This window comes from Meles meles, chromosome 10, assembly GCF_922984935.1.
Source record: "Meles meles chromosome 10, mMelMel3.1 paternal haplotype, whole genome shotgun sequence".
NCBI lineage: Eukaryota > Metazoa > Chordata > Mammalia > Carnivora > Mustelidae > Meles > Meles meles.
The window spans coordinates 47,367,322-47,381,426 of record NC_060075.1 but is presented as its reverse complement, the minus strand read 5'-3'; the positions used below and the strand labels follow the sequence as shown (position 1 = coordinate 47,381,426).

Below are 14,105 nucleotides of genomic sequence, written 5' to 3'. Positions count from 1 at the left end.
AATCTCCAGCCTGAGGGGGCTATGGTTGCAGTCTGTTTCCAGAACCAGGTGTCTGGTGTCTTTTTTGCCGGAGTTTCTACCGCCTGGCTCCCGGCCACCATTGGCACTGGCCCTCGGCAGACTGGATTCACATTCTGTCTTCCTTTGGCATGTTCTCGTGCTGACTCAGGAAAACTAAGGGTCCGTATTTTGAGCCAAATATTGAAAATAATTCCTTCACATACCTAGCAGAGGGGATTTTGGATTGAGCATGCATGCCCACGACTGATTTCCACATGGCAAGGAGGCTTCATTTGCCTCGTGTCCTTCTGAATAGAAAGTATACCCACATACACACGCATCCACACACAGCCATCCACACGTGCCCACGAACAGCGCCATCCACACACACACACACACCAACACACACCCACACTCACATGCACACATATTCCTTGGTCTTTAAGAAAATCTTTTCATGCAGAAGGTTCCTTAAATATATTTTCTCAAATTAAAAATAGCACAGGCTCCCTGGAGAGCAAATAGAAAGAAATTGAAATCACCGACAGTCACGTCACCCAGAAATAAAAGCTGTCATAGTCAGGTGACAACTTGTCCTTTCCTTTTTTTTTTTTTTCCCAAAAGTATCTACAGATTTACAAAATTAATACAATTTTGAATATATAATGTTCTATGCTGTTTTAATTTAATATTACATTATAAGCAGTCTCGTCAAGTTAAAGCTTGTTCATAAGCGTATTAAACTGATCATCAGCATTTACCAGATTTCTACTATTCAGTTGATTCTCTTTTTTGTTATTGTGACTAATATTGGCGGAAACACTGTTGTAGGAATTGTCATCCACCTTTCAGATGTTTTGAATGGACAGGTTCCTCAAAAGGGATTCCTGGTACAAAGGGCAAGAATATTTTTGAGGCTGTTGGTCACAGAGATATGGTCGGAGGTATTCTCTTTTGAACTGACTAGTCACCAAGAGGGCCAGCGTTCACGCCGGTGAGCTGCCCGTGATTCTGAAGTGTTCACGGGGTAGTGAGAAGACAGAAGACAGTGCCTCAGATTCAGGCGGGCAAGGAGAGAGAAGAAGGTTGTCATGGTGGCCGTTTTGTGGTAGTGGGGTGGATTTAGGCTGACTGCAGGGAGAAGAGAGGGTCTGCAAGGCAGGGAACCCCCTCCCCCAAGCAGAACCTTGGGGACAGGAGTCAGCCCACAGCCTGTTCATCTCACCGCCCCCCACCCCCACACACACATCACCTACAGATGACCCTTCCCTTTCTTCCGACTCCGCAGCAGTTTCCCTTCTTTGGCTGTGCCTTCTGATCCTGAAGGTGGCCATCATTGTCCTTCTTGTCACAGCAGCTAACATTTACTGAACCCTGCTGCATGCCCCTTGACTTCACTCATTCAGCCCTCTCAACACCCCCAAGGAGGTGTGTGTACTGTGATCCCCATTTTACAGATGAGGACACAGAGGCACAAAGAGTTGTCATCACTCCAGCAGGAGAGCTGGAATGCAATCCCAAGCAGCTTAACCCCAGAGGCAGCCCTTTTAGTCACCAGATCCTGTGACATCCCAGGATCTCAGTACATTACCTCCCTCCCCCCGGAGGTTATAGCATCTATAGCATCTGCTGTCCCCAGTTCTGTAACTGAATACACTGGCATCTTTTCTCTAAGGGACCAGTGGGGGGAAGCTCAATCCACCCCCAGCACCCCCTGCGAGATCACCCACCACAGAGCTTTCAAGCAGAAGCCAGCAGGCCCCAGCCTGGACCCCGGCACAGCAGCCGGGAGGTCAGCTGCGCAACGGAAGCCTGCATATCCTCGGTGAGTGGGGCCACCTTGTGCTGCACTGGCTGCCGGTGTGGGAGTGGTTTCCCCTGGCCCTTGGAGGGGTGTGCCAGCCCAGCATGTCAGGGTGCATGCTTCGCAAGAACAGGGAGCTCACTCCAGGGCAAAACAACCGGCAAGTTGTGTTAAAGAAGATTTCTCTTGAGGCTTCCTGGGAGGCTCCAGAACTCATCCTCTGACTTTCTGATTGCGATGAGAAAGATGAAAGAAAACCAACATTCAAACTGTATATGTATGTGTCTTGTCTGTCTCCATGGAGAAATCCATGCATATTGGATGACAATAGAAAGAATGGAGTGGTCTGGAAAAGGTGAAAGGATGAGTAGAAGGCCCACCAGACAGAGGGACGGTTAGGGCAAAAATACGGAGAGAGGAAAGAAAGTTCTCTAGGGTCAGACCCGAAAGCCTAGGTCACAAAGCAGGGACCCAACAAATAAAAGGGCCACAAGTCTCCTCTCTTCTTATAATCAGGGACTCAGGGAAAATCCTGTTTGCTTTGGGGAGTCCAGGTCCCCCACTGGATGTAAGCCATGCTCCTTCCCACCAGCCAAGCTGAGGACTTTTAATCTGCTCACCCCTCCCAAAAAAAGCCCTCACCAGGGGCTCAGGAGTAGCTGCAGGCCCCAGGCACTCTGCTGGTCCCTTGTTGCTGTCACGTTCCCCACCTCTGATTCTGGACCCTGGATAGCTCGTGATACTTCTCCCTTTAGAAGTTTCCTTAAGATGTTGGTCAAAGCAAGATGGGGTGGATGATAGGGAGAGTCTGTTGATTTCACTTTTCCTGATTCCCCTTGTCTGAGCTAAGCAGTGAAAATTGAGAGGTAATAGATGAGTATTCTTAAGGGGGAATGGCTCAACCACTAAAACCCTTGAACTGGGCATGCAGACCTGTGCGCTCCTGAAATTTTCAAGTTCATCACAAATAACCAGAGTAACTTTGCTCTTTTCCACATGTGCAGATGACTTTGAATCTAAATTCACGTTTCATACCATGGAAGACTTTCCTCCTCCAGATGAATATAAACCATGCCAGAAGATTTACCCCAGCAAGATCCCCAGAAGTAAGTACCACTTGGGAAGGCTGTTGGTTTTCCCTGACCCTCCAGAATTAAATGCTGAGTATGCATTGATGGGCCACAGACTGCCTAAAGGATGATGTCATGATTTCACAATACTACTGGGAGAATACAGTGCTATTCCTGCTTCTGGAAGGATCTGAACACTTACTTGTCCTGGCCCCAGTGATTCTTTTAGAAGCTTTTCACAGAATTCCAGAGTGAATTGTTTGGCTTTGGATTTGAGTGCCTGGATTTACCGCTTGCCCCTCCCCTCCCAGGGCTTTTGACAAAGGAGCTAACCACCCCAAGACAACAGCAAAATGGGAGACAGGAGCTTCGTATTAATACCCAGAGAACATTCTAAATGAGTGTTCAGAATTCTGGCAGACTGTGAAATGAAGAATGTCCTTAGGTCAGTGGTTCTCAGCCTTGAATACACATTAAAATGACCTACAGAGCTTTTAAAAATCCCAAAGGCCAGGCTGCACCGAGACCCACTAAATCAAATATGCAGGATGGGACCCACGTGGCAGTATTTTTGAAAACTGCCAGGTGATCGCAGTGTCCAGCCAAGGATGAAAGTCTCGGGCTGATAAGAGCCTGACTTCTCCATATTTCATCATGTGGCCAGCCTCCAAGTAGAGGCCTTCACTCTGCTTACTTACCTCCTTAGCCCCGTAAGAGTGGAAGAGGCAGAGGATGGCGTATCCCTCAGGCCCGAAAGGGCCGGGAAGCAAGTACTTTAAGAAAACAGGAAGCAAAGAAAAGCAAAGTGGGGAGTGTTAAGCACACAGCCAAGCTGCGTATTAGTTCTGGTCCAGTGCTGAGCCAATGCAGTAGGGCAGGGGCTGGTAAGAGGGAACAGAGACAACAACATGGAGCAATAAGGAAAGCTGTTTCCCACGCTCCAACAGGAGTCAGGCCCCCGGTCTCAGACATCTGTGGACCAGCATGGAAGATCGTCTGGGTCCTGGGATAGCCCAAGACCATGAACTGGACTTTGGTGATGTCCCTCCTCCAGAGTTCAGCCCCCTGCAGGCAGATCAGGGAGCATGCACCTGCTCCCTGCTCAGCTCACAGATCCTCTTGGAGTCAGCCTGGGCAGGTCTTTTTTCCTGCTGGGATTGTACATTTAGAGAGAAGTGACCTTGTGTACTTTTTAAATAATGTGCAAACACTGCTACTGTGAACTAAGAGACAGGGCGGAAGGGGAGAGGAGCAGCGTGAGGTGAGGAGCAGCGTGAGGTGGAGGAGCAGCGTGAGGTGGAGGAGCAGCGTGAGGTGGAGGAGCAGCGTGAGGTGAGGAGCAGCGTGAGGTGAGGAGCAGCGTGAGGTGGAGGAGCAGCGTGAGGTGAGGAGCAGCGTGAGGTGAGGAGCAGCGTGAGGTGGAGGAGCAGCGTGAGGTGAGGAGCAGCGTGAGGTGAGGAGCAGCGTGAGGTGAGGAGCAGCGTGAGGTGGAGGAGCAGCGTGAGGTGAGGAGCAGCGTGAGGTGGAGGAGCAGCGTGAGGTGGAGGAGCAGCGTGAGGTGAGGAGCAGCGTGAGGTGAGGAGCAGCGTGAGGTGGAGGAGCAGCGTGAGGTGAGGAGCAGCGTGAGGTGGAGGAGCAGCGTGAGGTGAGGAGCAGCGTGAGGTGAGGAGCAGCGTGAGGTGAGGAGCAGCGTGAGGTGGAGGAGCAGCGTGAGGTGAGGAGCAGCGTGAGGTGGAGGAGCAGCGTGAGGTGAGGAGCAGCGTGAGGTGAGGAGCAGCGTGAGGTGAGGAGCAGCGTGAGGTGGAGGAGCAGCGTGAGGTGAGGAGCAGCGTGAGGTGGAGGAGCAGCGTGAGGTGGAGGAGCAGCGTGAGGTGAGGAGCAGCGTGAGGTGAGGAGCAGCGTGAGGTGGAGGAGCAGCGTGAGGTGAGGAGCAGCGTGAGGTGAGGAGCAGCGTGAGGTGGAGGAGCAGCGTGAGGTGAGGAGCAGCGTGAGGTGAGGAGCAGCGTGAGGTGAGGAGCAGCGTGAGGTGGAGGAGCAGCGTGAGGTGAGGAGCAGCGTGAGGTGGAGGAGCAGCGTGAGGTGAGGAGCAGCGTGAGGTGGAGGGCCAGAGACAGACTCCATATTGTCACACTCCTGCAAGGCTTGTTTCCTTTCCCTAAGCCGGCGTTTGTTAACTGGCCGCATTCATGCCACAAATCCCACCGTTCTCTGCTACACCCAGATGGTAACAGGTGAATGTGACAACTGGCCCCTGGAGGCTTTTTGGTTACTGACCGCTCCCCTAAACCAGAGGCCAGAAACGGCATATTTGAAGCTCTGTGGGCCATTTGGTCTCAGTCACAACTACTCAGTTGCACTGTTTTGACCAGAAAGGAGTCATTGACAATACAAGAATGAATGGGCATGGCTGTCTTCTGGTAAAACTTTATTTACAAAGAACAGGTGCCTCGGGGCACATGGGTGGCTCAGTGGGATAAAGCCTCTGCCTTCGGCTCAGGTCATGATCCCAGGGTCCTGGGATTGAGCCCCGTTGGGCTCTCTGCTCAGCAAGGAGCCTGCTTCCCCCTCTCTCTCTGCCTGCCTCTCTGCCTACTTGTGATCTCTGTCTGTCAAATGAATAAATAAATAATTTTTTAAATAAAAATAAATAATTTTTAAAAAAGGAAAGAAAACGGGGTTCAAACAAGAATTCACACACACATATTCATAGCAGCACTCTTGGCAATAGTCAGAAGGTAGAAACATCCCGTGTCCATCCACTGATGAATGGATAAACAAAATGTATAGCCATGCGATGGAATATTCCTTGACAACGAAAGGGGATGAGGTACGGATCCATGCTACGACGTGGATGAACCTTGGAAACTCACGATGTGTGACCGAATGCAGACACAAAAGGTCACGTGTCGTATGATTCCATTTCCATGACGGAGCCAAAACCGGCAAATCCTTAGAGACAGAAAGTAGAGTTAGCAGTTGTCAGGGCTGGGGGTATGAAGAATGAGGAGTGGCTTCTAGTGGGTACGGGCTTCTTTTTGGGGTGATGGGTATATTGTGAAACTAGGCAGAGGTGATGGTCGCACAACGCTGTGAATGTATTCAAGATCACCGGTGGTAAATTTTGTTACGTGCATTGTACTGCAATAAAGTAGGAGGGAACACCCTATCAGTAGGACTCTTGAGGAAAAATTGCATAGGTCACAAATATTTATTAACATAGTGATGATAGAAAGAGTGAAGTTATCATATTGACAGAGAATTAACTGAGAACTCACTGGAGAGATTGAGATAAATGGTCCCCTGACACAGCCTCAAGAAATTCACATTTTGGTGGAGAAAAGGAGGAGAGACAGACACCCAAACATAACATCTCAGTCTGGTGTCCCCAGCAAAGCCATCCTGATCACAGTGGGAAAGTGGCTGGCTAGAAATCTGTTTGCATCCCAAGTCCTTTAAACATAGAATTTTTGGGGTGCCTGGGTGGCTTAGTGGGTTAAGTCTCTGCCTTCAGCTCAAGTCATGGTCTCAGGGTCCTGAGATCAAGCCCTACATCAGGCTCTCTGCTTTGCTGGGAGTCTGCTTCCCCTTCTCTCTGCCTGCTTCTCTGCCTACTTGTGATCTCTCTCTTTCTGTCAAATAAATAATAAATAAATAAAATCTTAAAAAATCATAAAAAACAGAATTTTTAATTGTGGTTTAAAAATGCACAACATGAAATTTTCCACTTAACACCATGTTAAGTGCAGTTCAATAGTGTTAAGTACATTCACACAGTTGTGAGACCAATCTCCAGAACTCCTTTCATCCTGCAGAACGGAAGCTCCGTACCCATTAAACCCATGAAAATAGCACCCACCACTCTACTTCCTGGCTCTAAGAGTTTGACTCCCTTGGTACCTCATATAAGTGGAATCATATACTATTTGACTTTTTGAGACTGGCTTTCTTTCATTTAGCCTGATGTCCTCAAGGTTATCCACTTTGTCAGAAGTGCATTCCTTTCTAAGGCTGAATAGTATTCTATTGTCTGTATGTATTACACTGCGTTTATCGGTTCATCTGTCGGTGAACAGTTGGCTTGCTTCCACCTTTGGCTACTGTGACTTATGCTGCTAGGAACATGGGTGTACGAGGATCTCTGATACTCATCCGGCTTTTAGTTCTGTTGGGAATAATATACCTAGAAATGGAATTCCTGGATCAGATAATAATTCAATTTCCAATTATTTGAAGAACCACCATACTGTTTTCCATTTTACACTCCCACCAGTTGACATTCCCATCAGCAGCACATGAGGGTTTCTCCACATCATCACTAACATTGTTGTTCTCTGGGTTGTTTTTTTTTTTATAGTAACCATCCTAATAGGTGTGCTGTAGTAGCTCGTTGTAGTCCAGTTCCTATTTTAAAATAGTTGCTTTACACTTAGGGCAAAACTAGCCCCCATTGTTTCTATTAGCGAAGAAACTTCTCCAGCAAGTGCTGCAGTCACTTTCACAGTATCGGGTGGTTCCTGTCATGAAATCAAAGGAGGAGCTGTCCCAAGCCTGAGAAACTCTGTAAACACTGCTGGTGGCTGAGCATTTTTCTCTGCCTCTTTGGAGGGCAGCAGGACAGGAAGGTGCCCTGTGCTTACCTTAGCTGTTCTCCTTCATAAGCTGTCTTCCAACACCCCCCTCTCTTACTGCTATTCCTGTCCTTCTAGAATATTCCTTTATGCCTCTGAAATGGCCAAAGGAGTGTCATGTCTATAAAACATCTCCCTTGACCTACTCTGGCCCCTGGGCCATTTATCTGCTCCTCTCCCAGCCAGTGCCATGTCTACTTCCTCTCATCCTGTCCTCTGAGACATCTTCCACCCACCACGCCATGGAAAGAGCCCTTAGCAAGGCCACCACCAATGCCATGTTGCCAAAGCCAGCAGTCAGAGGTGTTAGCTAAAATCCATTACTCCCTCCCATGAAGCACTTCTTTGCTTGGATTTTTGGACAGCCCTCTCCCTTCTCCTTCCACTTTGTGCTCACCACTCCTCCACTTTTTGTTACATCAAACCCTTTGGAGTCATCTTTGGCTTCTTTCTTTCTCTTCTGCTCCCACATCCAAGTTACCAGAAAAATCTTGGGGCTCCTCCTGTGAAATATATCCCCAGTCTGCTCCCTCTCAGCTCCTCTGCTGCTCTCCACCTGGCTGAAACCGCCGTCATTTCCCATCCGGAGGCTGCAGGAAACCTGCTGACAGGCGTCCCTGCTCCGTACTAGCGGCCCCATGATTCGTCTAAAGCCCAAGTCCAGTCAGACCACCCTCTACTCCAAATCCTCCACTGAGTTCCCGTCGTGCTCTCTGTCAATTAGAAATCCTCCCCCATCCTAAGACCTACCTGAAGTGCCCACACCCCCAGCCCCACTCCCTACAAAACCTCATTTGCCCCAACAGCACAGACCACCTACACCTTGTAGAACATTCCAAACACGCTCCCACCTCTGGGCTCTGGGCTCTTTGCACTTACTGTTCCTTCTGTGGGACACTTTGCCCAGATGTCCATGAGACTCACTCCCTGTGTCCTGTGGGTCTTTGGTCTGATGGCATTTTACCAGAAAGTTCTTCTCTGACCGGTCTTTACTGAGTAGCAGCCCTTCCTGCCACATCACTTCTGTTCTCTACACTCTGCTTTCTCACTTCCGTCAAAGCATTTATCACTTCCTGACATATTATATATTCACCTGTGTCCTGTCGGTTTCCCCCAGTACCGTGTAAGACCCAGAAGGGAAGGGATGAAATCAATTTTTACGCACTGGGGGTCTATCCCCAGCTCCCAGAATGGGGCCAGGCACACAGACACTTGATAAATACTTGTTGAATTAATAGACAAGAAAGTCGGGGTGCCTGGGTGGCTCAGTCGGTTGAGCGTCTGGCTCTTGATTTTGGTTCAAGTCAGGATCTTTGATCTGAGATTTGCACGAGGCCTGCTTGGGAAGGCTTCTCTCCCTCTGCCTCTGCCCACCCCCCAGCTCATGCACACGCATGTGCTCTCTCTCTAAAAAGAAAATTGATGAGACCCTCCATACATATATACATTGCAAAACCATTTACAGAATAAAAAAAAAAAAAACTGGAAAACAGCACAGATCTCCAACAATGGGGTTAAATACATTAAGGAGAGCCACAGGATAGAATCCCATGCATCCCAAGGAGTGTTGTTGAATGTTCAGTGACATGAGAAAATGCAACACAACTTTGAGAAGTAAAAGCAAAACACCCAGCATACTAAAAGTGCGTAAAATAGACCTGAAATTTAATTTAACCAAGGAAATGACTTTGCAAATCTCTATGGAGAGGGAAAGGGAGAGACGTTGACCAAATAGAAAAGAGGCTAGAAGCACATCCATTGAAGTGAGCTCAATGGTAAAAGGCTGGGTGATTTTAATTTTCCTCAGCCTTCACGATTTTGTCCACGTTTTCTGTAACAAATACATATTACTTTTAATAATCATTAAAACTAATTTTAAAATTCTAAAATTTCCAAATTATTGGGAGGGAGACTCCGGCCAGCGCCTGGTCTGAGTACTTGTGGAGGAGAAACGTGGCCCCGTGGTACAGACCCCGCTGAGTTCTGTACAAGCGGGATGTGGTCTGGAAGGAGTGGTGAGCAAGGCTCATACCAGCCTCAACTAAGACATGACAGTTGGGGAGGAGAGGAAAGGCCAGATGTGCACCTTCTAACATCTAGGTCTGGCAGATGCTAGAATTATCATTTGCAGTGAAACCTGTCATTTCCTTTGGTTACAGACTGTGAGAGGCCCCCAGGGTTAAACGGAAGGGCTCTTTGAGGTCGTCCAGCCCAATTCTTTCATATATAGCTGAAGCAACCCGGGCGGAAATCGGATGGCCACCCCTGGTCACAGCTGGTGGCAAAGCTGGAGCTCAGGAGGGTATGACGCTAAGTGAAATAAGTCAGTCAGAGAAAGACAGTTATCATATGGTTTCCCTCATATGTGAAATACAAAGAATAGTGTAGATCATAAGGGAAGGGAGGGAAAACTGTATGGGAAGAAATCAGGGAGCGAGACAAACCATGAGAGACTCTGGACTCTGGGAAATAAACCAAGGGCTGCAGAAGGGGACGTTCCGGGGGGGGGGGGGGGTAACAGGGTGATGGGCATTAAGGAGGGCATGGGATGTGAGGAGCACTGGGCACTGGCAGTTACATGCAACTGATGAATTATTGAACACTACATCGGACGCTAATGATGTACTATATATTGGTTAATTGAATTTAGATTCAATTTAGATTCAAAAAACCTGGGGCTCGGGCTAAGGTTCTCTGCTCCGTGTTCGGTGCTCTGTGCACCCCACCTTGCTACCTCTCCACCCTGTGCCACGTAGCCCTTAACTTGGAGAGACCGTGGTCAGATCTGCTTCTCCTCGGAGTCCAGTCTGTTCTAACCCACCTCCCTAGGCCACAGGGGTCGCGCTGCAAGGCTGGCTCTCAGACCCGGCTTGAGCGGCCAGCCACATCTGGGAATCCTCTCCGGCCCTTCTCCAGGTCCTGCAGTGTCCGTCCTCCTGTTGGTCAGCTACAGAATGGATTTCTTTTTCTCTGATATGGAGTATCTCTGTGTCTGGATAAAGGCACAGACTGGCTTGGTTTACAAATGAGAAAAAATAAACCTGGAAGCCAGCTTGGCCCTCAGGCCTCTGCACCTTCAGTCCTGGCACAGACTTTCTTCTCTAAGTCCCACAGTTCAGAGAAGGCTTTCGTATCTGGCTGCTGTGCTCAGCACCGGGGCAGAGGCATCCGTGTGCCGGGAGGCCATAGCTGGGATCACTCGGGCTGCTCTGAGGGCCTTCGCACGTAGGGTCTGGTGGGGAGGTAAATGTTATTTCCTAGTCGAAGCTGGTGTTCCCAAATTTTGAAAGAGTGTGTTTTAGTGATCTTGAAACACTCTTCTGTGAAAACACAGCCCTTATAAAGGACTTTTTAGCAGAAGAGCTCTCCTTTTTTTTTTTTTTAAGATTTTATTTATTTATTTGACAGACAGAGATCACAAGTAGGCAGAGAGGCAGGCAGAGAGAGAGGAGGAAGCAGGCTTCCTGCTGAGCAGAGAGCCCCATGCGGGGCTTGATCCCAGGACGCTGAGATCATGACCTGAGCCGAAGGCAGAGGCTTTAACCCACTGAGCCACCCAGGCGCCCCTAGAGCTCTCCTTTTTGAATCCTAGCGATCCTAGTGTCATCTGAGAGCGGAAAAAAAAAAATCCCCAAAGGCAGTATTTGTATTAAAACGGGACACCTGGGTGGCTCAGTCAGTTAAGTGATGCCTTCGTTCGGCTCAGGTCATGACCTCAGGGTCCTGGGATCAAGTCCCGCATCAGGCTCCCTACTCAGCAGGGGAGTCTGCTTCTCCCTCTCCCTCTCCCACTGCCCCTGCTTGTGCTCCCTCTCTCTCAAATAAATAAATAAAATATTGGGGCGCCTGGGTGGCTCAGTGGGTTAAAGTCTCTGCCTTTGGCTCAGGTCGTGATCCCAAGGTTGTGGGCTCGAGCCCCACATTGGGCTCTCTGCTCAGCAGGGAGCCTGCTTCCCTTCCTCTCTCTCTGCCTGCCTCTCTGCCTACTTGTGATCTCTGTCTGTCAAATAAATAAATAAATAAAATCTTTTTAAAAGTATATTTTTTAAAAAAAGCACCCCAAGTAACCCTAACTCGTGGCCACCCACTTCTAGCAGCAGTGAAGTTTCTTTTCTAGCAAGATGCAAAATTTTCCTTCCTGTTTTACGAGGAAATTGGTTCTCCTTTATCTCTGCTGTTGTTTCCAGTCGTATTTATGAAAACTAGCAGGCACCAGTTTCCTACAGAGAAGCCTGTCTTATTGCCCAGTGGTTCTCCAAAGGGAGGGGTTTGCCCCCGAGGGACACGTGGCACTGGCTGGAGACATTTTTTGTTGTTACAAATGCTCTGGGGGCTGGGAGAGGTCCTCCTGGCATCCAGGGATGCTGTCCCACAGGCTGCAGCACACAGCCAGCCCCGTAACCAAGACTTATCCAGCCCACAAGGTCAGGAGAGCCAAGTTAAGAAACCCTGGCCTAGAGGAAGGCTTTTCTGTAGTAGGCTGGAGTTTCTTACATCAAAGCAGTAATTTCAAGGCCATACTGCCACATGGAATTAAGTCAAGGGCTATATATCAGTGTCTTTTTACTTTTTTTTTTAAGATTTTATTTATTAATTTGGCAGAGAGAGAGAGCACGAGTGGGGTGATGGACGGAGGGAGAAGCAGGCTCCCCACTGATCAGGGACTCGATCCCAGGCCCCTCGGATCATGACCTGAGCTGAAGGCAGACGGTTAACCATTTGAGCCACCCAGACTCCCCAGTGTCTTACTTTTAACATAGTTAATAAACCGACTAAAAAATCTAGCACTCCTTATGTCATTTGCCCAATAATGTCTTTATTCTAGAACAAATGCACTTACTGATTTAAAAAGTATTTTAATGAAAATTTCAGTGTCCATTGAATTAATGTTTTGTAAGTTGCAGAGACCCTTCTATGTGCTACTTCACTTTTCAAACTGGATCTTACCTTAACAGATTCTTAAGATGACTTACACGTTCACTGTACAAAGTATGTTTAAGAGATTTTTAAAAAGCAACAACAGTAAGTCCAGGAGGAATCCCTTTAATATACTATTTCCATCTTTTTAAGTATTTGAGGTCATCATGTTTATACAGTTTCTAGTCTGCTTTTTTTCTCCTCGATTTCAGACTTCTCCCCAAATTATTTTATTTCGTAAACATTCAAACGGCCACTTCGTACCCATCATGTAGTTAGTGAGCCCTGGAGTCCTAAATAGTTTTGTGGAATACAGAGCATCACCACCTTTTCACCATTGTAAATGATCTGAGATGAATGGTTCTGCTTTTCACACTGCTCTGTAAGTGTGAACATAGCAGCCTGGATTGTCTGGAGGGCTTTGGGATGTGGTTATTTAATTCCCCGGCCGGGACAGAGGCAAAACGGAAAAGCCTCGTACTGTGTGCTGCAGAGAAAGAGCCACGAGGGACGCCATTAGCATGGAACTCACAGGGAAAGTTCTGGAATGGCTGGGAATGAGGAGTTAAAACTGGGCTAGACCAACCAAACCACATAGATGCATATACACGCATATAAGTTAATGCCAAAAAGAAAAAAAAATCTGGAGGGATAAACTTTGAGTTTTGAGTAGTGGGGACTCTGGGATAGAAACAGGGATAAGGCAAAAAGAGGCATTTCAGGTTGCTCGGGTGTCTTATTCCCTATTTTCTTCTATATTCTTTGACCCCTTCATTTTGAGAATATATTTATATATAACTTGTGTAATATTTAAGCAAAATACATTTTAGAGAATGAGCTCAAGAAAGAATTCAAGCTCCTAGAAGAGAGTATGATTTATTCAGCATATAATTATCTTTTATTCCCTTTTTTAACCAACCCTAGCACTGCGCTTGGCACACAGTGTGTACTGGACAAATGAGCGAGTCTGGAAATGGTGGCTTGTTCTGAGCTAAGAAGCTGTCAAGTGCATGTAGGCGACAGGCCTTTATAACAACCTGTTCCAGCAGACTGGATGAGATGCTTTTGCGTCCAGGCTGGGCCATGGAAGCAGTGGGTGGAAACACTGAGCCTAAGGCCGGGAGCAGCCAGGAGGTTTCAGGTTAACCCGCTCCTGGTACCCTTGGTCCCTCTGCTGTTGCTCTGAGTGCCGGCAGAGTCTGAGTTTCTCAGCGAAGCACACAGTGGTCCCTGGGCCGATAGACAGCTGAGATCTTTCCTGTTTCTTTCAGGCCGCACGCCTGGTCCCTGGCTGCACGCGGAGGTCACAGGGCAGAGCTCGGATGACATCAAAGGCAGAAATTCTCAGGTAACACCTCCTCAGGTCTCTGAACGTAAAAGCAGGTGTTCTCCTCAGGGAGTGTGCTTTCTCCCTAAAGCTTTACGTGCTTTGCACAGATTCTTTTGTCCTCAGGGAAAGCCGTTTGGTATGCCTTTGTTTCCAGCTAGAATGAAATTTGTACAGTTTCAAACTCTGAAGAGGGAAAGGGGGTCTTCCCCAGAATCCCCCCACCTCCAGAAGCAAGGCTGGCCACCCAGAAGCCCTTTGTAGTCCTTCTTTAGCGGTCATCCCACTCCCTCGGCGCTCCCTCTTCCCTGGTCACAGTGGCTGGGGAGGCCGGATCAGAGACTACTCTGCGATGTGCA

General features: G+C 48.2%; 1 protein-coding gene across 1 annotated transcript in view; it reads left to right on the top strand.

Annotated features, from left to right (window-relative positions):
- The window catches only part of WIPF3 (WAS/WASL interacting protein family member 3), an 81,466-nt gene that overhangs the window by 63,773 nt on the left and 3,588 nt on the right, over window positions 1-14,105 (top strand). Inside the window, 3 exon segments of the mRNA XM_046020898.1 lie at window positions 1,676-1,825; window positions 2,809-2,910; window positions 13,691-13,767. Of these exon segments, the coding sequence (XP_045876854.1) occupies window positions 1,676-1,825; window positions 2,809-2,910; window positions 13,691-13,767 (329 nt within the window).